Here is a 25,894-nt window from a genome sequence, read left to right as displayed (position 1 = left end):
GATGTTTAAATATTACTGAGGGGTCCTACCTTTTCAAACACACCTCACACAGCTCTACCGGTAAATCTGATTACGTTAGCAGAGGATGAAAATTGATAGCAATATATATGCAATTTCCGATCATATTGACCGATTCAATCACTAATTATTGAAATTTTTCGCGCTTCGCGACTAGGCGAATATAGCTGACTCACTAAACGGCCACTCAATATAGATGACAAGTAGCGGCAAATAGCGGAGAGCCAAAAGGGGGTCTTGCGGGCGAAGCCCCCCAGAAGTTCGGTTTATCACCCTATAGGGGGCCCAAGACCAACTTTTTTTTGGGGGGGGGCTGACGAAGTGCTGTTACGGCCATGCATGGGACGCAAATGGTAGTATTGATATGGAAATGCGATTCTAATCCTTTGTTTACTCGAATACCCAGTTTAAGAAAATACCATGGCATGACATGGCGTAGAGGTGGCTGGAATAGAACCACATGGCGCTCGACAATAGAGACCAAGCTAGCGCAACGCGGGCTAGCGCTCGAAGACGCCCACGACCGCCCACGCTGAAGGCGCTTAATAGGGGCCCAAAACTGATTATCTTGATGTTCTTTTGTTTCCTGTTTTCTTTTGCCCTTTTATTTAATTGAAAGTCGATATATATATATATATGGCATGGCGCCTTCCCATCGACACGTTACCGTAAGTCTTTTATTAAAAGCAACTTAAAACAACGGCGATGTTCTTCAAACGGTGACTAAAAGCGAATGCCACACACATAGGTTCGCAACAGCAACAAGTATAGAAGCATAATCAGTGATCAGCGAGGGTAATTAGGATAATCATTGAGCGGTACGCTACAGTTGCATCGGATACGCTGTTAACACTGTGCGCGATTAGTATACGTTAATAAAAATATGACGGATCGTAAAAATGCCATGTAGCTTTGTTTACGGAAAATAGAGGCATCACTATACATGCTTTTATATTTCCACATGTATGTTTTCCAGACAAAAGAAGTGGAACTAATTAGGACTCAAAATATGATACTGGAAATTGAAAGAGAAATACAAATACTACATCTAAAAAGCGGAAAATATATTTCATGTCTTTTGTCCAGAAAGTTTCAACGGTGGTCTGCTAAAACAGGTCTAACGCTCAGAGAAATCAGAGTCCCCTTTTCCAGATTAGGACACGCCATGGCCTGTTAGATTACAATATGATAGGTAATTGCTAGATTGCGAAACGGCAGTTTCAAACGTTATGATCGGCCATATTTACTATGATCAAATATTTCACATGGGCGACAATGCGGTGTGAACGGAACCACACAATCCGAAAAAATATTTGTCACTCCATATCTGCTCTGCGTGAAGCGCGACGAAAATTCTGGGTTTTACTTAACCTTTATGAAAATTAAATGCTGGTACCCCGTGAAAACAGCCCCTAAATTTCTCAGGCTATCTTTCTGATTGCAGGATTAAACTAATTCTACTTGACAGAATGAAAATAGCGAAAAGTAAGTGAGTAGATCACAAAATATTACGAAGTAAAATTAGTGCGAAATTAGATTTACTTGAGTACGTACCGCAAGTATTGGAAAACTACTTGAGTACTTCAAAAAAGCAGAAGTACTTACTTTCTTACTGACCACCTCTGATTCCTATATTTTTGTTTTGTCGCAATATTGTGGTGTTTTGAAACGATGTCACTTGTTATTTTATATTATCTAATTTTACTTTTCAATCAGTGTAGTAGCCTACAACATGTGCATGCCTCCTCTTTACATCGCCTAGGTCCAGGTGGGTGTCTGATTTCAAAGCCTATATAGACTACTCCAAGTCGCTTCGACACCATCGACTCTTTTCACTGTATCTTAGTCTTGTGTATTTTGAAATGATGAATTTACCGATAAACTGATACTGATACTAATACACTGAACTAAACGTATCAATTCAAATGAGTTCGGCCTGAGTACATCCCAGTCAGTGTATTAATACGGAGGAACGTTAACTTTAACAGCGCTAAAAAGTTAGAAATCGTGTTGCATATCGATATGGCTCGCTACATGTATCCCCTTTGTCCTTCCTGTTACTTTCGTCTATACCACCCTCGTTTACGTTTAAATCTATCGAATCGGCGGTCCATAAACGGCAATGAAAATGACTTGAATATCAACTACATGTATTTCATTATAGATAACTATACCGTACGGATAGCGCAGCACTGGTGGGCAACCGGATACGGCTAGCAATTTCCGGTCGCTTCGTAAACAGATATGGTAATTTTATAGCTGGCAACCTGAGCGCAAAAAATTATTAACACCGGTCTTAAACGGAAGCTACTATCGCACTGACATCGTAAACATAAATTATAATCAGTTCACGGCACTGGAACCCCCCAAAATCAATATTGTGTCGAAACGAGGCCAATTTCTATGGGCCTTCCAGTGTCCTGACCAGATTATGCTCTATATTTTCGGAATCAATGCGACCATTTAAAACAGGTTTAAATTAATTTAACGCTAGGATGGTCAACTGTAACTCTATTACTAGGGTTGGGCACAATGAGGAAATCACATTTTTGTGAAATGAATGAAATGGGCATGGCCGAAAAAATACCTAATTGTATTTATGTGCTCTAGAATAGGTAATATTTTCTTTGTGGTCGCGTACAAGAGTTACATATGGGACTTACGGTACACCCCGGTGCAGCACATTATAGCTTTACACATCATTATACTCATATCATGTCATATGAGTGACACTCGATTACTCGACTCGAAGCCTAATAGTCGATTCGGAATCGAATCAATCGAGTACTCGATTTCGTCCTGCCCTAATTATTGCCATAGCTGTTTACGAAGTGACTGGAAATTGTTCTTCCCGATGCCCGGTCACGTGTTTCGCATCTATACCAAGGTTATGTCATCTATATTTTCATCCTATGTCGTAGGTAGATTAACCAATGCCTTAAAATCGACTTCACACAGCCTACCTATAGCCTCCAAGCCAGAAAAGCAAACAATCCCAGTTGTTAATTGTAATGTAAATTTAGCACGAAAGACAGTGAGGGACAACACCAACGCAGCAACTATACTGGAACGGAATGTCGCATAGTTGATACAAACATATATAAACGCATGCACAGTTGCACACATGTTCTTAGCTTCGAATCGATAGTGCCGAGATGCATCTCAGAAATTGCATGACAGATATCGGGATATGCAAGTGTAGACCGCTTCCCTTGTCCAGACATATATCTCGTGAAGTGTCCGCTGCTCGAAGTTAAAAACGTTCACGAACGGTTGCTTCCGCTTTGGAAATGTGAACGGAACTACGGTATCGCGTGTCTACGGTAGCCAACGCATAACGACCTCCACGAAAATGTATTCGCTTTGGCACAGCAATTGACAGTCAGATTTTGGATGTTGAATATTTTCTCACGCGGACTAGTTCATCTCAAATTCAGTCTCATGCACGTCGCAGATATAAAGCCACTTTGATGCTGTTACGCGCATCGGGCCAACTGCATTCTTTGGGATTGGTATGCCCTTGTTCGCAACGCGCTCTCTGTCCCCAGCCATTTTCCAATAGAACGGCCCTTTATAGAAAAAGTATGCGTGGTACGTGTATGAGTAGTAGGCTGCGTCAATGTTGCTCGGTAGTGGCTTCGCTCCACCCCATCCAGGGAATTCCAGTGAGATAAGATTCCTACTTACTACCCTTCTCTTTCGCGAGTCGTACCGGTACACCTAAAACAAAGGATTTGCTATAAAATGTGCCCCGGAGGCCAATATATTCGAACGTAACTTCGACAATCTTAATTTATATACTGTTTGTAAGGGTATGCCCATAAAACTCGTGAGAGTAATAAATAACACTTTGGCTGGTACCAATAACAAAATTTCACATGAATGCTCTTGTAGCCTACAGGCTAAAACTTAACCGGTTACTTCGTAAAACCAAAATCGGAAAGCGTATACACTACATATGTCATCGCATGTCTGTTATGGCTTACTTTCGTCGATTAAATGCATTTTCGACCGCAAATAGAATGCATAATGGATATGCATGTATATGAAATTTCCGAAAAGACAAACTTTAGCTCAGGCGAAGCCCCACGAATAGTCGAATAGTAATCCTGTAGAATTTTCGGTCAACCTAGAAAAAATTCTTACAAAGACGTATTATATACCGTTGGAAAGATAATTTTATCAGCTTTTCAATGATGGGTTTTGTCACTTTTTTTACTTTGGGGAAAAAAAGTTATGACCAAAAACGTCCCAGGGGATAAAGCACTATTTTGCCTAACATTAAAATACAATTATAAGCTAAAATACGATACCTTCGTATCAGAATACAACACCATAAATTGGAATATCACCCCCAGTAAAGCAAACTAACAATCGAACAGCAAAACAATGAAACATAACTTTATTTAAGAGGTATTTATCATACGTTAAGGGGGCAAAAGTTGACCGAGACGGAGATAACACTGGTTTACAAATTTCGAACAAAAATTAGGGTCAAAAATTTCAATGATTGATTTAGGCTAATTTATGGTTGTTGAATCCGATTCTGTGCTAATAATTTCTCCATCACGTCAGATTTTTTCCGTATCAATTTTTTTCATTTCATAAATTTATCAAATTTCAGCTTTCGTTAGTGACATCACGGTTAGCATACAATAGCAAAAATTCAAATATTGTTATTGAAATCATCTATCATGAAACATGGGTTGTTGTAATGCAGAATGAGTGAGTTTTCGGTGAACTTGGCTACAGTGATTCTCTATCATCGTTCAATCAGAAGCTCTTTTCGACCCATAAAATTACACTGGTAAACAAATTCAAAAACCCACACCAATTACCATATTGGAACAGAGGCAGAGATGTTTTTAAATGGTATCGAGGCTTTTTGTTTGTGTTTTGCAATACTAAACGCCAATTCTATATACAAAAAGCTTTACATTTTTGGCGGTTTCTGATTTGCCGTAATATTTTAATATGAACTTGAGCAGTGGTTCTCAACCTTTTTGTATTCGCGGACCCCTTTTGGACCGTCACGGACCCCCGCGGACCCCCCCCCCCCACGAAGTTTAAGTTCCAATTTAGCTCAATTATCGCACAATCGTCATCTGTCATGTGCAAATGAAAACTGTAGGCTAGTGATAAACAGCAACAAAATTATTTTTCTTGAAAATAACAGCATTCTATGTATGCAGAAATTGGGTTGACTTTTAATATTTCAAAGCTAATTATTTAACAAAACTGCATTTTTTTGAAATACGTGGTCGTGTCTTTAAAATCTGCGCCTTCGATTTCATATCAACGAGTGCTGAACATCCATTTAGACAAAGAAAGGTGGTGGCGAATGTAATAATAGGACATAAAGCTTCCGACGACACATTTGGGTATGATCGCAACAATGATGACACCAAAGTTGACAAACGATTTTTTTTATTGAACATATATAACGTCAAGCCTGTTAATTTATATCTAGCAGCTCACCTTGGAGTTATTAGGGAAAATGGTTATGCAGGCCTATATCACAGGCAAAAACGGATTTTTGCGAACATTACGAAGTCTTTGTGATCGACTTTACTAATCCAACCATTTATTTTTTACACAATGCCCAACAAAACACGTTTATACAGCGAAATATTTGTATCAGTGGGCTATTGGCAATTTAACAACTAAAATGAGTTCACACAGCAGGATATTCCATCTCAGACGGCCTTCCTGTTGATGTGAGTTCTACTGTAATGAAGCAAACCTGCAGCCTCGTGATTTTCCTAATTTTTAAAATATAAATTAGGTTATCAACTATTTTGTAAATTTAGAGGCTTTGCAGACCCACGGTTGAGAACCACTGAACTAGAGATTGTAAAAGTATTGGGTGCAGTACCAAATTCAATGTGGGCAGATATCTCCATGACATTCCCAGTTGATTTACTATAGTCACACAAAGCACTAAAACAAAACCCAACACATTTAATTTCCCGTAGTGCCAATCACAGATGGGAATTCGGATTGTGTATATCTGATTCGAAGCACATGGTATGAGCCCGACCGCGATGGCTGTTATAACAACCTTGATTTGACCCCGAATATACCACATGCAAATAATATATATATATGCGATTGAAGAGCAAAATATTTCCAATAGTAAAATCTCAACCAGGAAACAGCGACCGAACTTTGATCTCTTACCAGGACCGTAACTGCCGCATCCCGAATCGTCCAATTGGGGGTCCCGAGCTCGAAGGGGGCCCGAAATTATGTCGGTGAATGAACATGAATTATTTATACATCTCTTATTGACAATTTATGCAACTCTTTTCAATTTCTTTCGCGCTGGACGGGATTTCATGTTGCCAAATTTTTGATTATTGAGTACCCTTCCCCCACGAAAAAAAGCATGATTTATAGAAAATAAAAATAGGCATTTCGACTTCGACCATTACCACGCCGCGGTGCACAAAAACATACGATGTATTTGCCAATATAGTAATCTGAAAAGTGTGCCAATAGATCGCCTGCGAGAGATCCTTTGCCGAAAAGGATTGCCCTTAAAGTGACAAAACCTATCATTGAAAAGCTGGTAAAAATATCTTTCCAACGGTATATAATACGTCTTTATAAGAATTTTTCTAGGTTGACCCATTTTTAGACCAAATTCTACAGGACTATAGGCCTACTGATATTTGACTGGCAAAATTCATACAACTGATCATTATTATGAAATATAGGCTATTGTAAAACGAATTATGTTACGATATAGCTGGTCAGTGGCCACAGTCTCTTCTAACATTCAAAAAATTAAATTCTCCGAACTCGGAATATTATCGATAGTTACCAAATTGCCTTTGAAAAAATACAGCAATCTCTCCTTCATCTCATAAAACACGGTGTCAATATGACTCGGAATACCACGAAATTCATCAGATATCTTGCGCGGGTAACTTCTGCCTTCCGAATCTCTCTTCTTTACTCTATGAGCGATATTGTCGTATTCAACAAAGCTATCGCCTGGGCAAAATACGTTGACGTTAGCGAGTGCACACTTTTTGTCGACAATGTTTCATTATTCACCAATGAAGAAGTATATCGGCCCATCAGGAAGACTCCAATCTCTGATATGCACCACACCGTCAATTTTGCTGTTGAAGCCGTCGGTAGGCCCATCTAATATACCCCTCCACGCAGTTTTCGTGAGTCTCGGGTCTCCATAAGTTGGCCGTCTGCCTCTGTGTAAAGTCAAACAACTTACATCTGGCCATATATTGATTGGTTGTGTGCAATACTTACCCATTATCATACACCCAAAACCAGTTACGTTTGAAAAAAAATGTGTTGAACTTCCGCTTAATCGACCCGTCGCTAGCCACGTACAGCCTCACCCAGTCAAAGACTGCGTCGAAGCTATTGTAACAAGGACCTGTACAGCGGAGGACAAATTTAAAAATTGTACCATGAAGTGGATATCGCTACCATAAAAGAAAATTATGTATTTTGCAAGTCACTAGACTCAGTCGATATCCAATAACCTAACCCAAGGTGGTCCAACCCAGGCATGCGGACGGATGCGGCCCGCGAAAATTACTCGCAGCTGCAGAGCTGGTCAGTGATTAAGTAATCATACTTATCCGTAGTGCTTCTATTACGGGACTTATTGTTACTACTGATCATTTATGCAAGAAAGAAATTATGTGACGAGGTGATGTCCTTACCGTAAAGTCTTTGAATATCCATTCTGTCCGCTGTACCGATTTCCCCCAGTTTGTTACTTTGAAATGGAAAGTACACCGGGCTCATCACCGAATCTCTCCTGTTTATATGAGGAAGCCCCAAAGTATGTCCGATCTCGTGAACGGCAACCTGCGATACATAGCGAAGTTGTGCCGAATTTGGGTGACGTTGGCAGCGCGATCTAAATTTCTCGGTATATGCTACATGCATAGGTGGTCAGTAAGAAGTAGCCTACTTATACTTTTTTAGATTTCTCAAGTGGGTTTAGGCTACTTGCTCTACTTATACTTGAGTGGTTATGTTTTAATAATTTTTAGGCAGAATAACTTACTTTTCCGACTTTGGTGTTTGTTCAGTAGAAAGTAGTTTTGGATGTAAGTGACTATGGGAAGTTGCTCCTGTATCACGGTAACTGAATATATTTTTGAAAATGGCACCAATTTGCAGTGTTATTTGTAATTTTTGATTTGTCGTGGAGATGTATACTGCAATTTCAAAAGTAGCAAATCAAATATGCCTTTGAGATTACTTACTTGAGCACTTATAAGATATTCATTTATATACTTTCACCTGAAGTAGTTTTGATATATCTTGGAAATGGCTACTTGTAATTGAGTCGAAAGTTACGGTGTTAATTCTCCTTCTACCCCCGAGTACCGACGCTGACTATCTTGACCATTTCTTCTACACATATGTCTAAAAATCGCCTTGGATCTACCTTGAATAGACTGATAGGAACTCGACTGCTGTACATTTTCTTGAACATTGGCAGGTCTGTCGCAGCATCCCAGCCGGCTGACACGAAAGGTTGATCGTCGTTGAAATGAATTTCAGCCCGTGGCAAGGGCCAGGCGTGGGCGTATTCCTTGGTAATACTGCTGTCCCGAAAAGGTACCCGGCAACGATTGTGCAGTTCTGAACATTGCAACAACATTAAATTTTAAATTTAAAACGTAGCGCTTTGGTATATTCAAAGTAAAATTATCGTAACAATTGGACATGTGACGGGACAACAGATTGTAATTTCAAAAATTGCTCCGGCCTGTGGCAAAATTAATCACTCTGCAATGGTCGCGAATATGCATATCTTGCTATTTCGAAAACGCACCAACGTAGCAATACAAGTATGCGACACCTCGTCCTAATTTACTTCTTCAAATTACTTACTCGAGAAATTTTCATGGTTTCGGTTTTCTACTTTACCACAACCAATTCTACTATTCACTACTTCTAATTGTAATTTAGCATGTATATTTATCCAATTACTTCTATACTTGTATAATTGCGATCGCCTCTGTGCCGTTTTCGCATTCGTGAAGATTGCATATAGTAGCGGTAAATATTTCGATACGAGAAATATACGGGCTCACTACAAAGAGTGCAAGCCCGAAAATGAAAACCGAAAATGAGGATTTGGTGGTAAGTACAAGCTAATAAGTGATGGGAGATTAGACGCGGGCAACGACCCTATCGGCGAGCAAGCCGGCGTACCGGCGTTAAACCATAACAAAAATTACCCATCGAGGTTACAGATATAATTTGAATCCAGTAATTCACCACAAGTATCATGGTGTTTCTCTCAAATCTTCACCATTTTGAGGTACTGCTTTCACGATATTTAGCCTTTCTGTCATAGATTCATCGATTATGTTACGTGTATAATTTAGGTTAATCTCCGGTATTTTATCAATATTAAAGATCAACGCTACCGTGCAGATTCTGACTGATTTCGATAAACACCCAAAGCATTTTCCCGGGATGGTCGTGTTGCATAATATGGAACGAAATGTTCGGTGTAACGTGGTCCCATCTATGTGCTGTCACGTTTTAAAGTTGCATTGAATTGGCACAGTGCGATGCAGTAGGACTGCGATTCTGTAAATTGTTCGTGTTTCCTGCATTGAGAACGCAGTGCCGATCTTCATTCACAAAAACGGCATATATAGATTCCAGACTGATTCCAATGATAACCATAATAGCACTATTTGCTATATATCGACATCTGCACGTTGCTAAATCGGTACATTTTTGCAATATTTTATAGATTTCCTGGAAAGATCTGACATGGCAGGCGTTAGATACGGCAGATGTCCGCGCGTTCCTCGTAAAGTAGGAGAAGGATAATGAGCAATGGTCACAAATTAACTCCAATTTGGCATATCCCTCACGCAACTATAGTTTCACAGTTCATGCGAAATTGCCGTCATTACTCGGTATTTATTTTTCTCTACTCTGCGAGATAGAAATAATGAGATGCCATCGGATATTGTGCACCAATCACCCATATTATGGGCGGGCATATATCCCTCATATTAGCATAGCAATTTTTACTGATGTATATCGTAAGCGATGCTAATATCAAGGTTACATCGTCATTGAAGTCGGCATAGCGAGAATATATTAACCTTGGGATGGTGTTTACGCCAATCGATTATCACATACTGGCAGGGTTGTAACCAAGTCACAAGGCTCCGAGTCACAAGTCAATCTCATTTTTATATTTTTGACTCGAGTCAAGTCGAGTCATTTTCAATTCCCACCGAGTCAAGTCCGAGTCCAAGTCAGCGAACAGCGGACCGAGTCCGAGTCATGGTATTATGACTCGAGTCCGAGTCCAAGTCATTGTGTTGACTGCTCAGTTTCCAGTTAAAGTCTTCCTAAACCCACTTTTTTAACTCTGTTTGGTGATATTGAATGGTTCGCATTTATAATATATCAATTTTCCTCACTTTTAGCAGTTTCTGGTCGCATTTTCAAGCACCAGTACCAACAACCGAAATCCCAATAGTGTGTTGGTTTCGAAATTACAGTGAAATGTCGGTCTTGGCCGTCTGAATCTCGAGTCTATGACTTGCTTCGAGTCATGCGCAATGACTCGAGTCCAAGTCGAGTCAATACACAGATTGACTCGAGTCGAGTCGAGTCATTTCCGTACTTTGAGAAAATGACTCGAGTCGAGTCGAGTCATCCGAAAATCGTGACTCGAGTCTGACTCGAGTCGAGTCATGACTCGAGTCATTACAACCCTGCATACTGGTACATTACATTTTACATTACCTCTACGAAAGGTTGTATACGATATCTTTGTATGCATGAATAGTGAATACGTTGGGAACTTATGCACGCCAGCGGTTAAACGAAAGTTTATTTGTGTGATGAGAGAAAGACTATGCTTCGGGTTATCCTTATAGTTAAACTCATACGCCATCGTCCCCGAAAACCCGCCATAAAGTGACGGTATTATATGAAACGTGTATAAGTTTGGCAATGACTTATAGTTGCATACCAACAGGCGCGAATTTCTCTGCGCAAATTTCTTCAAATCAGTAAGCATCGTAACACGTAATCTTGTCAGCGGTAGAATATGAAATGCTAATTACCTGCTCATATTTAACGAACATAGTACTGAAACGAGACATTATCGGGCAAAACCATTTCAAACATATTCCGTGCGTTTGATGTTTTATGTTTGTAATAGCCTATATGAGCAATACAACAATCTCCGCACCTATTGCGTTACACGGCATTCACACAAAAGTAGTCAAAACATGTCAACTTTATCATGTCGGTGGCGACGCGCCCATCACAAAGCTAATTCGATATTTCCATGGTTGCATATTTTTCAGAAACAGCAACACCGAGATAATCGGGTGTTTGGTATTATTGAGCATCCGAACCTCGCCGTGGCATCGAATTCTTGCAATTATATCACTCTAATGATGTAGTTCAAGTTATTCTTTGTCGAACAAGACATCTGGATTTTGGGCGCGTAACAAGATCGTTGGGCAACGCCTGCTGAATACATTCTTTTTTGGGCAGTGTTTGTCTCCCAAAAACCGCAAAATATCATTTATCTTTAATGAATTATGTCAACCGCGATAATATATTTTTTCATCCAATATGAATAACCAGAGATATCCGCGCTTCAGTCGTACTGGCCTGCAGTGACACATTATAACAATAATATTTCTTTGCAGGTGTTCGCTAACGAAGTAATATGTACTTTTACTATATAAATACTATACCCACTTGTTCCGAAACCGATTAAAATGTCCACTTTGACAATCGGGGAGGTTCTGTCTTCCCGGAAACTTTTTGGGATGATCTCGCTCCACATGCGAAAAGCATACTTGATAGTGAACCAAATCTCAGTTGGCGTCAGAAAAGATCTTCTCGACTGCCATTCTTCCACCTATGAAGATAAATACACCCACGTCATGTCGCCGTATCGAACGCATAGGATATCATGGAGGATCGCTATTTCCACATTTCCCTTTTGATTGTTTATTCACTCAACAATTTTTCATCATTTCAAAATATCACATGGTTGCAACCGAACCATATCGAAAAAACGGGGAGAAAAGTTACCAGTCGCCAAGTGATGACAGGCTTAGAAAATGCTTTCAGCCATCCGGAGTCCCGCATGTACGACTGCGAACGCTTGTTTCGCGATGCGCGCGTTTCCATGACCATCCGATAAACGAGACTTGGAAGCGCCGCCATCGGACGCTGGCTTTTTTCTTCTCTCAATATTTCTCTCTCCTTCGTTGCGTTGAGCATCGACAATTTTTCCTGCCTCATAGCGCTCAGTATCGACTCCAACTCGGATAATCTGCGGGAAATCCCAACATTATAGGGTTTCTTTATTCTCAGTTATGAAAGTTCCATTGTTCCAGTATGATTTACTTCAAGACTAACAACTTCATGCGAATGAGTGACGACTAATGCTGTCAACACGGCGCAAGGCCAGAAGGGGTCAAAGAAAAAGCGTTGCTGCTCAAGTAGAAGCAGAATTCATTATTGACGTTCTAACATTTTCGCCCCCTATCGCCCCCAGCCGCCACATCTGGTATTTTCGCACCCTTGTTTCTCAAAATCGCCCACTGGAGGGCGATATCGCCCACGTTGGGAACCACTTATTCTATATCAGTGGTCGGGAACCTATGGCTCGCGAGCCATTTATGGCTCTTTTGGGCACAAGATATGGCTCTTTGCCAAATATTTATTTTTGTACTGAATTGATCAATATTGTAGCGCCTTGTTGGTAAATTCTCATCACGTCCAAAATAATTATTCTTTTGGCAGTATAAACATATGTTTGAGAGGTAAAGACAATGCCGTCTTCGGTTTAGGGGCTCGGACCTCGGACCCACTCTTTTCGAAATCATCAAATTTAAACAATCGGCACTGTCACGCCGGCGGCCAATATCACTCGCGAATTTTATTTACCCACTCGAAATCTTGAATTGTGCGATACGTTGATTAATCAAAGAGCATAGCAGACACGGCGACGCCCATTTCAAAACGCAGTTTTCCAATACACATTGCCTTTCTGATCTACGGCGCGAAATAAACTGTTGTGGATGTGGCATTCAGAATTACAAACTCTAATTACAAACAACGCCATAGCTATCCACGTTCTTGATAGGTAAGTATAACTCTCATGTGTAGTACGGCGATAAAATATATGCGTGTAGCGCAACGTTATGCTACCGCCGAATATTTTGAGAATTGGGAAGTCGATAAGTATTTAGTTAGATTTTCGGAATCAGTGTGACAGTCACATTCGATTAATATCAGTTATATTAAATTCTAAGCTACTTACGATGAATTGCGTTATCAATGGTGAGGTTTGGCCCATCTGTGCCTTACCTCTCGTTTCGAGCTTTATTTTCGAACAATAAATACCAGTTTTTACAGAGAAAATACGGCGCAAACGAGGAATCCCATGTAGTGAGTTCAAATTAGTGCTAATATGACATCACTGATTTTCAATTGTGACGTAGCAGTCGATTGGCATGTATGGCTCTTTGGGAGTTGAGATGGAAAAAATAAGGCCAATATGGCTCTTCGGACAAAAAAGGTTCCCGACCACTGTTCTATATCTACAATCTACATGCTATAACTGCTGTACCGGCGACGATTTCGAGGGTTATAGTCACTCCACGTCGTACTTCGACTATAATGGGTTCAAATCGTCCGCAGAGTCATACTATATGTTTAGTCGAAAGTATATACAACATTTAAAATGAACAAAATTATTTTAAAAGGCATTTTTTTAAACACTGCTTAAAACGATGCCTCAAACAAAGTGTTTGAAAAATCAATTTGTTTTAAATGCGAATCGACATATAACAGTGGTGCAAACTTATCCCAAAACTACGATCTACTTTTCAAAATACTAAGTGCCAAAAGTAAGCAGTTTTGATGAAAGAACTGTCCGAGTGAACTGGAAGTAGTGTGAAAACGTACCGACTTATACCAACCATATGTGTTACAAATAGACAAAACCTACTTGGACACTACGATTAAGTTAAAGTATACTTCATTAATGACTGTATACAATTATACATCTGTACATAGGTAGCATTACGCATGTCCCATGAAATTACCAAGACCAAACCAGCATTATATTCTGCCACGGACTGCGGTTTTGTTACGACGGTTTGCTACATTATAGTTGTTTATTCAAACTTACCGGGATTCTTCAGGCACCCTTGCCTCAGATACCGCGCCGATCAAATATTCCAAACTTTCCTCCCTCGTCTTTCCGTACTCAACGGCGAAATCCGCTTCAACGTCCACCGATCTTCTAGATCTGGCAAGATCCGGCTCGTAATCTCCGCTGGACATGTCGTCCTGAGCCGTCGTCAGTGTTTGCGTTGTCGTGAGGGGGTCTGTGACATTACTGTCATCCCGCTGTATCGTATTATTTGCTTCGAATTCTGCAGTGGTCAGGGTGAGCGATGAATTTGTCTCGAAAATATCTTCCATTGCCAATTCCTCTCTTCTATGCTCTTTGATACCGGCAGTTCGATCTGGCACTCCGCATCTGCGTCGGGATTCAATGTTATGTTCAAATGTCGATCACAGTCGAAGGAAATACAATTGAGCGGACGCAATGAAAGCAGTTAGCCTTTGCGACAAGATGTAAAATGGAGGCACCGCCAGAAAGAATGATTAAATACTCTTTATAGAAACAGTGTTAAATTCAGTGGTTTGAGTTTGTTATTGTAAAAATGAATATGCTTCTGGTGGTAAAAATTCGACTTTAAGCTATACGACTGACTCTCAGCAAGAGCGCGCGTCAGTAAATGCGGTTAATCAAAATCGCAACCGAGAAATAAATTTTTGTGGTTGTGACCGAATAATGACAAGTAAGCAGGTGTTGTCCGATGCGCGACTATGATTAGATAACGTCTGGAATTCTGCCGTTGGCCAACACCTCCTGAAACACCCTAAACGGGTTAAATATTATAGTATATAGCTATCAGTTTCCATAGTTGTTCGTTGTCGCTCTCTTTGTTTCATTTCAAGTTTCTTGAATCAACCTAAACAGAACTGCAACAGCCGATCCTGCGCCGCCACAAAAAACATCTCTATACTCTGGGAATTTTTCTTTTGTGCTGTATATTGTTATTCGATTATGTTTATAAGTGGAGTTTGTTTCTGTTTTACCGTTAACCATGTGCGTTGTTATATATGTCGTTCGTCAGTCTGTTTACAAGTCATTGCTACGTCAGAACCTCAAAAATTTTATATTTCGTATGTGGTTAACCGCACTTACTGGCGTGCGCTCTCGACGAGAGTTAGTCGAAAAGCTAAGAGTGGAATAAATTTGCCAATATGAATATATAGTCTGTTTCGAAAGAAAGAATTATTAGGTTCTTATAAATTACAGAAACAAAGAAAACAAGCAGCGGAGAAATTTTAAAATCATTGGAGAAATAGATGACATTTAGAATAAGTAAAAATACAAATTCACGTTTAACGCTCATTGCCACGGGAAAGGTCTACAAACGAAAATATGATGATGTACGTTAATCGAAATAACTATAGAATGCAGGGTGACTCTGAACCGGACAAACAATCAAACAACAACCACAACAACGAAAGAATATTTTGAAATCTGACCTTGGTTGTCCCATGAACGACGCCGTGTCGTTATCGAGTTCTCCCGTGGCATTGAGCCGATTTATGGTTTGATATTTTATCAGGGCCTCGTGATACTGTTCTTCCGAAATGAGTTCAGCGCGCCACGTCAGGACTTCATTCGCCCCTTGTCTGTTGATGTCGAGTGGATCACGGCCATCTCCACTCCCGTACATGTAATCATCCCCGTTGCCAGATGATTCCGATTCGTCCATGAACATACCGTATTCGAGCTCTTCCCATGTTCGGGGAGCCACGTCATTCCATTCTGCAGGTTGCACGTAACCGAATTTCCCCAAAAATTCCTTTACCAAAGTATAGTTGCCGTCATTTACCCCGACAGTCTGGATACGGTGGCGCATAAAATGTACAATGTTAACGCGGGCTTGCACCATAGGGTCAAAATACGAACGATTGTCGCTCTCTGGTCAAAAATGTAGTCGTGACGTCGCCTATATGTTTTTCCTTACGTAAACCTTCTCATCGGACTGCAACCATGGTGGTGCTTAGGAAGAGGCCCGCAACGCGTGGTCAGATGATATGCTCATCTCAAATATGATTATGAAGGCTACATATATATATCAAACTATTCCCAGGCCTCGAAAGATCACATCTATGAGTCACAATCCATCAATGAACATTGCACGAATTCGCGTATATGTATGTATTTGATATAATATTTAATTATGCGAGCTCGGATGTAGCTATGGCTCTTTACATCGCACGCGTTTAATTTGCAAACATAAAATTTACGTAGTTTTCGTAGCGTCAATAACATTTTTACTGAGAAAATCGCAAATCATTGTATCATATTTATGCGATTAGCCAGATAGAAACTTTTAAGGACTTGGAGGTGGGATGTTCATCTTTCCGAAACAACGAGTTGGCAGAATTCTATGATACACAATGAAGTCATCGACGTAAGACGCAAGACTAATGTGCGAAAACTAGCCATCATCAATTGAATCATTTGCAAACCGTGTGATAGGTCGCGCCTTAATGACCTTCACTGACAAATACCACACTGAATAATTGAGAGTGTTATATTCCGTATCACTGATTAGTTTTATGAAACTTAAAACTGTACTTCATTCTCACAATGCCTGACCCTCTGGGACCACAGGACTACTAAAACGAGTCGATTGCTCCCGCATGCGTAGCCGTCATAGTTGGGGCAAGAAATGACTTTGCGATGTGATTATTACGCCTACACGACATGGTAACAATGCTGCAGATTGGGCCTAAGTTATACTTGTACGGTCACTTATTGGACACGGTTTTTAGGTTATATTTCCCAAGAAAGGACTTGCAAGCACGAAAAACTTTGTATGATTCGGAAAAATATCTGAAATAATAAATCTTGAATCTCTGAATCGCGCGATAATTTTATATGAAATGTAACGGCATGTATATCATACTCCAATATTTAATTAGAGTGCGTATGGTTTCAATTTACGCACGGTTAACTTGACACGTTGGGATTAAACATTTTCGGTGTTACCGGAACCGATACAGTAACTAAAACCTGCTTTTTTAGCTCGACCGAATCGCATTAAATTGATGTAAGACAGGCGACGCTGACTTTTAATAGGATTTCCTCGAATCTTTCGTCACGTTTCCTTCGCGCTTCGGCCCACATCGCGTTGCCACGCATTTTTCATTAATCACTCCTAGCCGTTATATTACCATCAAAACAAGTCGACGGAAATGACATGCGAATACCGCGGGATACCCGTTGATGGTATGGAATGATTTATCCGTTTTCGACATTCGTCTTAGCAAATCATATCTGATCTCGGCGTTAAAGATTTCGCCTTCACAGTAAGTCAATCATGTAACGAATTACGTTGCATAACTTGCCCACTTATGCGGACTCAGTCGGTGTTAGTGTAGCGGCGCACGCTAAAACTGAACATTGGCACATCTTTTTCGAATTGTCACATCAGAATATGACGACACATAAGACAACATTCCAGACACCTGATGGCAATACTAAAATCGAATATACCATGTGCTTACCTTGGCAGACATTTCCATATCTTTCTCAGATAGTTCTCCTAGCGGGGTCGTTTCTAGTCCAGGTCTCGAGTTGGCATACTCGGATTCGTCAATATCTAGGAATGCATCCATACCCACGGGAAGTGAAGATACCAATGTCGTCGAGATAAACAAAAATAGGAAAATTGGTAAAGTTACGAAGTTCGCGCGGGATGTCTTGCAAAACATCTTCTGCTGCGATACGCGTTGTGATAATTCCAAAACGGAGCTTTGAAGGCAGGTCCGTAATATTTGAACCTTTGTCGATTTGCTTGCTTTGTTAACCGCAAGCCGGTCAGTCGCGATATTAGGTAAAATCCTCAAATAGTTCTTAATAGAAGTGCATTGGGCTTGAGCGTGTTTCGGTAATCCAGGCTTGGCGGACGGCCTCGTTCGTCTTCGTCGTATCATATCTTTCATCTTCGCTTGATATGCTTCTACATGAACATGAAGATAACATTAAATAGTATCTGATCACTCATGCTAAACATAGTATAGCTGAATACATGAAATGCGATTAAGTGTGCGAGGCAGCTGTATATGTGGGTGTCCGCTGGTGTATTACTACAGCGGGAGAAAACCTACGAAAAAGACGTGAGATGTTTTCTCGTAATAAAATTCTTTTATTACATGTTCTCAATGCCATATATTTCTCATACATCATCATTGTTTTAAATAAATTCATTTCTAAGACTAATTTACTCATAATAAAGCAACTACAACTTCCACTTTGAAACTATTCCAAGTCGTTTAGATTCCTGACTATCACTTCAATCTTGCGGTGTTTTGAATTGATGAAATTTATATTAAACTGAACGTAACTGAACTTTAACGTCAAATATATCGTTGTTTTTTTTTTGGTCTTAACAGTCCACAATAAGCTTGAATGGATCGGATATTTTACACATATTTTACTTGGTTTCCTGAATTGTAATATTTTTACTGCACACCATCAACTCAAAAAGTAGATTGGGAATCATTAAATGGACTCTCTGTATAGCGTAAATACTATAGCCAATCAACTATCAACTATAATAATGTACATGGTTAAGCTACTGAAACGTACCATAAATCAAACTGCTGAGAGTTGACGAAGTTAGAAACAATATGGCGTGTGACTAATCGTTTGTTTCTCATTTTCTCGCTTTACGACTCCAACATCATCATTGCTGTACACCAAGTGATTTTCTCCGGTCGTCCTCCTATATAACACGTAAAGTGTGGCATTCTGTCTCCTACCACTACCGTGATGACCCAACATTGAACTAGAATAATTTATGACGCAGACGCGCAGTTCTGTCTTTGGATGATTACAAAATCGCAATCAATCATTAGCCACAAACCCCCTTCTTGCACTAAACGAAGTTATGTTCTCTTGGTGTCCTTCTAAACAACACGAAACGTGTGTCATTCTGTCTCCTGTCATCCCGCCCGTGGCCCCATATTGAATCGGACTAATTAACGACGCAGACATAGTTCTGTCTTATTGAATACGATAGGATGATTACAAAATCGCTCCCAATTATTAATCACAAACCCCATCCGAAAATTATCGGAATGATGAAACGGCAGACATCAATATTTACTATTATTATCAATATATATAGTATCTTGTAAAACAATTTTTCATCCTGAACACAAACTGGCGCTTACTGTTGAATTATCTTCTAACGCAGCTTGAAATTAGCGGATGGGTAAGTAATTTTAGACTATAGGTATACATATTCGTGTATAACAGTGAATGGAACAAATATATGCTTCTCAATCTTGAGATATGTCTGAACTGTGACATGAGGTGGTGGATGAAATCATCATGCTGATCCTGTACCCCATTAGAATTATATGCTATGCGTTCGGTCCGAAGTTCGATCAATTTAAAAGAATGGTGAACATATTGTATCCTGGAATTTCTAACTCGGACTCAGCGGCGCGAAGGGTGTTGAAGAGGGTGACGATCTTCACATATAGCATATATGAACTACTAGATGAATCTAGCTAGAGATCAAAACAACCATCTCCCACAATTCCATATGTATAGTTCTTATTTTTCCTAATGTACGGTCTCTGGAACATGAGCATCATTGCCGTGATACGGCCCTAGAATAGGCACTAGACAGTCATGCACAGCGATATTCGCACATGTTCGAAATCGTTACTCTCTGTGTAATAGCCATCTAATATCCCTCGATAATAAATTTTGATCAATTTTCTGCTGATATGTGAGATTTAAAGCTGGACATGAGTTATCGGAACAGTGCCGTTCTATATCCATGTGATTTTCGTAAATACTATGGTGTGGCGTTCGCAACAGTTAGCATTTGCATCTGTACTATATATCTCGATAAAACAGCAAGACTAAATTGCGGTTATTTGAATACAGAACGCAGCGTAAATTGTACTGCAGAACGTATGTTAAATGCCAACGGTCGCTATGTTTCATCTGCACATCAGAAGCAAATTATTAACGATATTATTGCTTTAGCGATGATAGCCGCCCTCATAAAGTGATCAAAGGTTTTGATAATAAGCATTGCCTCTTTTACCGTCATTAACTGATACCGACGATAAGAGATAGCTGTACATTTTCTTATTACATACACTAACTAATTGGTATGAGTTTGCTGTGATAACACTCCCATCTGATCTGGCGACTTTCACATAAACAGGTGCAAATACTGCGATTCGGACAATTTCACACTCAATCTTTCGGTAATCATAACCAATATACGTAAAGATATCCGGATTAGTAAACTGACACCCACATCTGAAATTCATGTCTACGGACTTGCTTCATATCAACTACGCAAGTTCGAGCCACGAATGCTTTTGGCTCAGTACACAGCCGCATTAATGTGAATATTATTGATATCAGGTGCATTTTGCCTCAAGCGAACTATGTATATATATATATCATAGATATTTTGCGTTAAAACTTGCGCCGATTTTTCAGTGTGAACGGCATATAATCGAGATATGGTCATACATCATGATGCTCATATCAAAATGCCACTATCTGTTTTCATATACAAGGTTTCATTACATACGCGAAGGGGAAACGGTGTGATAATATGTAATAGATTTTTTTGCTGAGGCAAAACCCTACTCTACAGTCTACAAACATGCATTAGTACATATCACCGTGCTATAAAGTCTAGTAAATAAAAAATTACTTGCGTTCGGTGTCAAAGTATAAAATTTTAATAATGTTCTACAAGTGGAGAGCGAGGACAGTAGCAACGCAGCTTTAAAAGTTGATTTATGCACTTACGAAAAGGTGAATTTATTGTCCTGATAGTGTATAGGGCACAAAGATTAGATTTGTGTGTCGACAATCGCCATTTTCGACTCCTCTGCCTCTTGAACTATTTCAGCTTACGGAAGGCCCTTACCTCTATTGCGCGTTTACCACAACATTCCAAACATGTAGAACATGGCGACAGATTTTCATTTGAACGACATTTTGTCAGGTGATGCGAGCTGGCACGAAGAATTGGCCTCAAGGGATCAAGTCATATTTTTGACGGCCAACTGCAACAAGTTCAATTTGACACGCGTCCCAACTAACATTGTCGTACGAGCACAAAATAGAACTGGTCTTATTCTTTGCATTACATGCCGCTATCACTTCATATACATTGCCCTATAAAACGACACAGGACCTATATGCACTCAGATACACTTGATTTTGTCTGGTTTTATCGTTCTCGCCTACGCGTTCAGTAAATCTTTTGATGTCGACAAGATATGCGAACTTAGTGGACTGATGAATTCAAAGTTCAAACTATTGCACTGCAGAAATCGTGTAGCGCCACCAAAGTGTCCACTATTCAGAATGACACTAATGCGGTTTGTGGAATTAATCTTTTTCGCCGCGTTTGACTTATGGAAATGTCGTCACAATTCGTACGAGTGTAACGTCATATGTTCGACAGGTGATCAACACATTAATTGTTAACAAATGTACAGAACCTCAAGTGCAATGGAACAGGCATCGATGTCCTGATTGCGACATAGTCAAAGATCCGCTGCTTCAAGTATTCGGGTGTCTGCAAAACCTTCAAGATGCAGACGAAACGTTCTGACGTGACGTATGCAAATAATGTTTGGCAATTTAGCCAACAGTCCGAGATATCATACTTTTGATTTAGGTCACAGAGCGGAAATCAGCGCGACATGAATTCGAAACGATATGCATTAACATCTTAACTCCCGCTCCAAAACTGAATTCTCGCGACTTGACGAATATTTCTTCCTAGTCATTCTGCTTCCTGCGTCGGAAATTTCCTACGCTATCACTATACACACAGATGACGGCGATAAGCGATCCAGTTCAGTATACATACATACGACATACGCGTGCCGCGATGAGTCACACTCTAATTGCGGCACAGGCGAAATTTTTTTCCACATTTTGAACAACCTGACCATAACGGTGTACTACAAAACACCAAAATAAACACGAGTGCATTATCTGCAACAAGTTACATATATCCCAATCAAACAGCTCTCGAGAGATCACATATTTGGTAAGATAGCTACCAATGGGCCGGTTCCGCATCTCGTACCATCGTATTCATGTTTAGCCAAAGTTTTTCCACGCGAAGCTAGGTCTATACATTACATAACTGCCTGAGAATTATTTTTTATGATATTCCTGTATATATACCATGTTCTCGAAGATTACTACAAATATAACACTATTAATTATAACTACTAAGATTGATAGAATATCATGTTATCTCCTGACATGCGGAACAGAATTCGTGTGTTAGTATTTCAGTTCGGATTTGGATATGGTGGAATCTACATTGTTCACCAATGCATAATAACGACAGCTATGGTTAACAGGAGCGAATCTATTTTGAATTAGGGTAGCATTTTCATCACTTATGATGGAAACTTATTTACGCGACTAACGTACGGTAAACGAAAGTACGGATTCCATTTGATATCCGCCACAATGAATTAAGGTATAATATTTCATAGCACATTAGAGATATTACCTCAAGAATGCAACCTTATATCCGTCGTCAGGTATTCAACTTCTGCAAACCTCGAAGCGATATCGTAGATTAAAAGTGTAATCCAGTCGTTTCCGAAAAAAATACCACTAGGTGCTTATCTCAACTGACGAGAATGCGTCTTGACGGATGATTGTTGAATTATTGAGCATTCTTCATCGCCGTATTTTAGAGTTTACCATTAGTAAACCGTTGGCTTCACAAATATATCTGCGCAAATTAACATCGATAAGTTAATAACTATTACGTCTTTTGTATAAAAATTACTCATATCTTTACAGAAACATATATTCTGCCTAACGCCGCGAATGGAAGACACTGAACTCGCTTCGTCTATTTTCTTTTTAAATGAGTGACACATTTTTTTCCTCTTCCTATTCAGCGAGATCCGTATCTCTTGTGTAAGTGTGATTCTTCTGGTAATAATTTCAACTATTTCATCCGCGCGATAACGACACACCCGTCTCAGTTAATTATCAGTATACATATAAAGATGAGTATTTCTCAAGATGAGCATACTTAGCTGTCAGGACGTATGTTAATGACTGCCGTTCCAACCGTGGTAAATATGACTCCTTTGTTTTATCGTTTTACTATCGAAATCGTATTTGTGAATGGCATGACGTACACGATGCGTTCACTTTGAGATACGCGTCGTATGGTATATTCACGAGGCACGCGTCGTTGTGTAAATGAATAATGATGCTCAAGTCTGTGTGGTTTTGTATTTGTTTTTAGTGAGGTCAACACATGTCGCTGCTCGGCGCATTGAAACCGGAGTGGCGCAGTTCAATGTATATGGATAGATAAAGTTGGCACCGGTTGGTTTTAATATGCAAACATCCACAGGATTAATTCATATTGTCTACATTAGCACTTATAATGTAAATTGTCTGTCAATAAAGTACCATGCGGCAGGCATAAAAATTAATGCGGATAAGACAAGCAAGAAACAAATAATCATTTTCCAGATGCAACATATGCGATGGAGTTGATGTAAGGAATACAAATAGCTGACTGAAAATACCGTCACGAGACTGGCCAAAAACTTGTTACATCTTTTTCGATGGGCGTTACTGTGTGTTTCAAACAGATAAGTACCGCAACCACAGTAAAATTTAGTCAAATCTTGATAACCAACCGATGTTTAATGTATTTAGTCGCTTGATGCCTTTATATGGTCTTGTTTCTTCGAATAATAAGATCAACAAAATATTTGCTTGATATAGCATGCTCCAAAGAAATACTTTCCTCTAGATTTTCCCACCGATCATTTCTAGTCGGTATTGTGATGTACACAGCATTGACATCTATGCAATTTATAATGGTTTCTTTGCCTAATATGGCACACTGGCACGTTTTATTGACATTGAGTTCTTACCATAGTCAATGCCGTGACTCTGTTATTCTGACATTGCAGTACTGGTGCACAAGATTACCGCTATTTAACAATGGCAACCACAAACAATCGTACAGAAGCATGCACCAACCGGCAGCTCAATGGACTGGGGCATCGAGCATCTTTCATATCAGTCGATAGATACTCGATAATGTTGCGCGTGAATTATACTTGCGCTTGTTTGTTTGTTTGTTTGTTTTGGGGTATTCATGGTGTTTGTCGACTACTATGGTCATTTACACCAGGCCGATATTCTTCTTATTTCCCGTAACTGCCGACTTATAGCACGGCCCACCTGTAGGCTTTTTGTAAGACACCGCTAACGCGGATGAGGTGGCGAGGAGGAGCCTAGGTAACCTCCAACACTTAGGTGTCGGAATTCGGAAGTCGACCTCGGTCGGACTCGAACCCGCACCCATTGGTGTTACAGCCGCGGAATATACCACTGCGCTATCTCGCCACCCCTACTTGCGCTTGTGTAAGAGAGGTAAACTTTTTTATACGAATTCCGGTTGGTGTTCGAGCGTTAGCAAGAAGCGAGTCGAAGGTTTTCATATCGCCCGGCAGAACTTTGCCGAATAAATCAACACGAGGAATATATAGAGCGGATACGCGCGATACATTGCAGTTCAAAAGAAAATTTACAACGATAATCATGCTATCAAAACATTCGTAGCATTATAAATATTTATTTTACTAATCTCATCCAGAAAAGGGGCTACGCTACCCTATTATACCCCATGGATACCTCATATCCAACCGGTTCGCAAGTCGTAACACGATGCGATTACCGCAACTTCTAACGGAAATCAACTATACACACTATATGTAATTTTCTAATTTGTAATTTTTCGTTTTGAAAAATCCCACGGTATGCGTTAAGTATTCTGCAGAGCCGGGTCGTTCATTCCAAAGCATATGTGAGCATTATTTTGAGTGAGAAGTCATGCTACGTTATCCTGTATCTACTTTCTGTGAGATTCATACCCTCCATATCCCTACATGAGTCAATCTACCGAATTCGTGGTAAACGGAAGCGACTTACATCGCTGCGTCAGTCGACGAGTCGTGATATCCACGGTCACGTATATCCACCGCAGTCGAACGTATTCGTAGGTCGATGCACAAACAAATTTAGCGCGATAATCACTGTGATATCTTAAGCGACAGTAACACAGGCGCGTGTTTTCAGATTACAGAATCCGATGCACGTCCATGGAAAAAGTCGGATCGAGATTCCCGGATGGATCATGTCAGTAGAGACATGGAGTGTTAAATAAGCTGCACGTGGAGTATAGTCGTGAAAGGTTATAATTTTGTCATCAGCACAGACAATATCTCGCATATTGCCTGCACCGTACAAGACTCTCTGTTTGGTAGCCGCATGTTGCATCCGTCCGCGACGGTTGACGTGAATCGTCTGGGATACTTTGCGACTTCTGCGAATTAGTTTATCTACTATCTTCAAATTTTTAGTTTTACATCTTCTCCGGTCGCATTTGCAAAGGTCACTTTCTGACAGCGAATACTTGTGACGTTGAAATGTATTTGATCGGCACTCACAATTGCGTAATTGATCCTATTAAAGATATACTTCATTCGTCCTCTTAGAACAGACACACACCAACAACAAACTCCTCTCCAATAATGCACATTGCACACTGTGCAATGTGTGCATTGTAGAAGGATGGATTTAGATATATGAGGTGTTTCTTATAATAGAGTATAGTTAGTATATGAAGATCCATTTATATGAATATTCAACGGA

The 25,894-nt window shown here is 39.9% G+C and overlaps 1 protein-coding gene across 3 annotated transcripts; it reads right to left on the bottom strand.

The window, feature by feature from the left end:
• Positions 1 to 3,011: 3,011 nt before the first annotated feature.
• On the bottom strand, positions 3,012 to 22,966 carry LOC145441514 (matrix metalloproteinase-21-like). 3 transcript variants are annotated; one of them, XM_080319396.1, is made up of 12 exons: positions 22,710 to 22,966; positions 17,689 to 18,143; positions 15,652 to 16,013; positions 14,216 to 14,569; positions 12,106 to 12,349; positions 11,767 to 11,929; positions 8,456 to 8,652; positions 7,719 to 7,866; positions 7,297 to 7,426; positions 7,081 to 7,235; positions 6,845 to 7,017; positions 3,012 to 3,738 (listed from the first exon to the last, which is right to left on the bottom strand). In XM_080319396.1, the coding sequence occupies exons 2-12, from the start codon at positions 18,124 to 18,126 to the stop codon at positions 3,436 to 3,438; spliced, it is 2,667 nt and encodes an 888-aa protein (XP_080175522.1). In that variant the 5' UTR covers positions 18,127 to 18,143; positions 22,710 to 22,966; the 3' UTR covers positions 3,012 to 3,435. The 3 variants fall into 3 exon arrangements, with proteins under 3 accessions (XP_080175522.1, XP_080175524.1, XP_080175523.1); XM_080319398.1 differs by having other exon boundaries at positions 15,652 to 15,974; XM_080319397.1 differs by lacking the exon at positions 22,710 to 22,966 and having other exon boundaries at positions 17,689 to 18,351.
• Positions 22,967 to 25,894: the final 2,928 nt, after the last annotated feature.

Source organism: Botryllus schlosseri, chromosome 6, assembly GCF_051294905.1.
Source record: "Botryllus schlosseri isolate E-star chromosome 6, Bs_hap1, whole genome shotgun sequence".
NCBI classification, from domain to species: Eukaryota; Metazoa; Chordata; class Ascidiacea; order Stolidobranchia; family Styelidae; genus Botryllus; species Botryllus schlosseri.
Note: the sequence above shows the minus strand (reverse complement) of the source record. Positions and strands in the feature narration are given on the sequence as shown.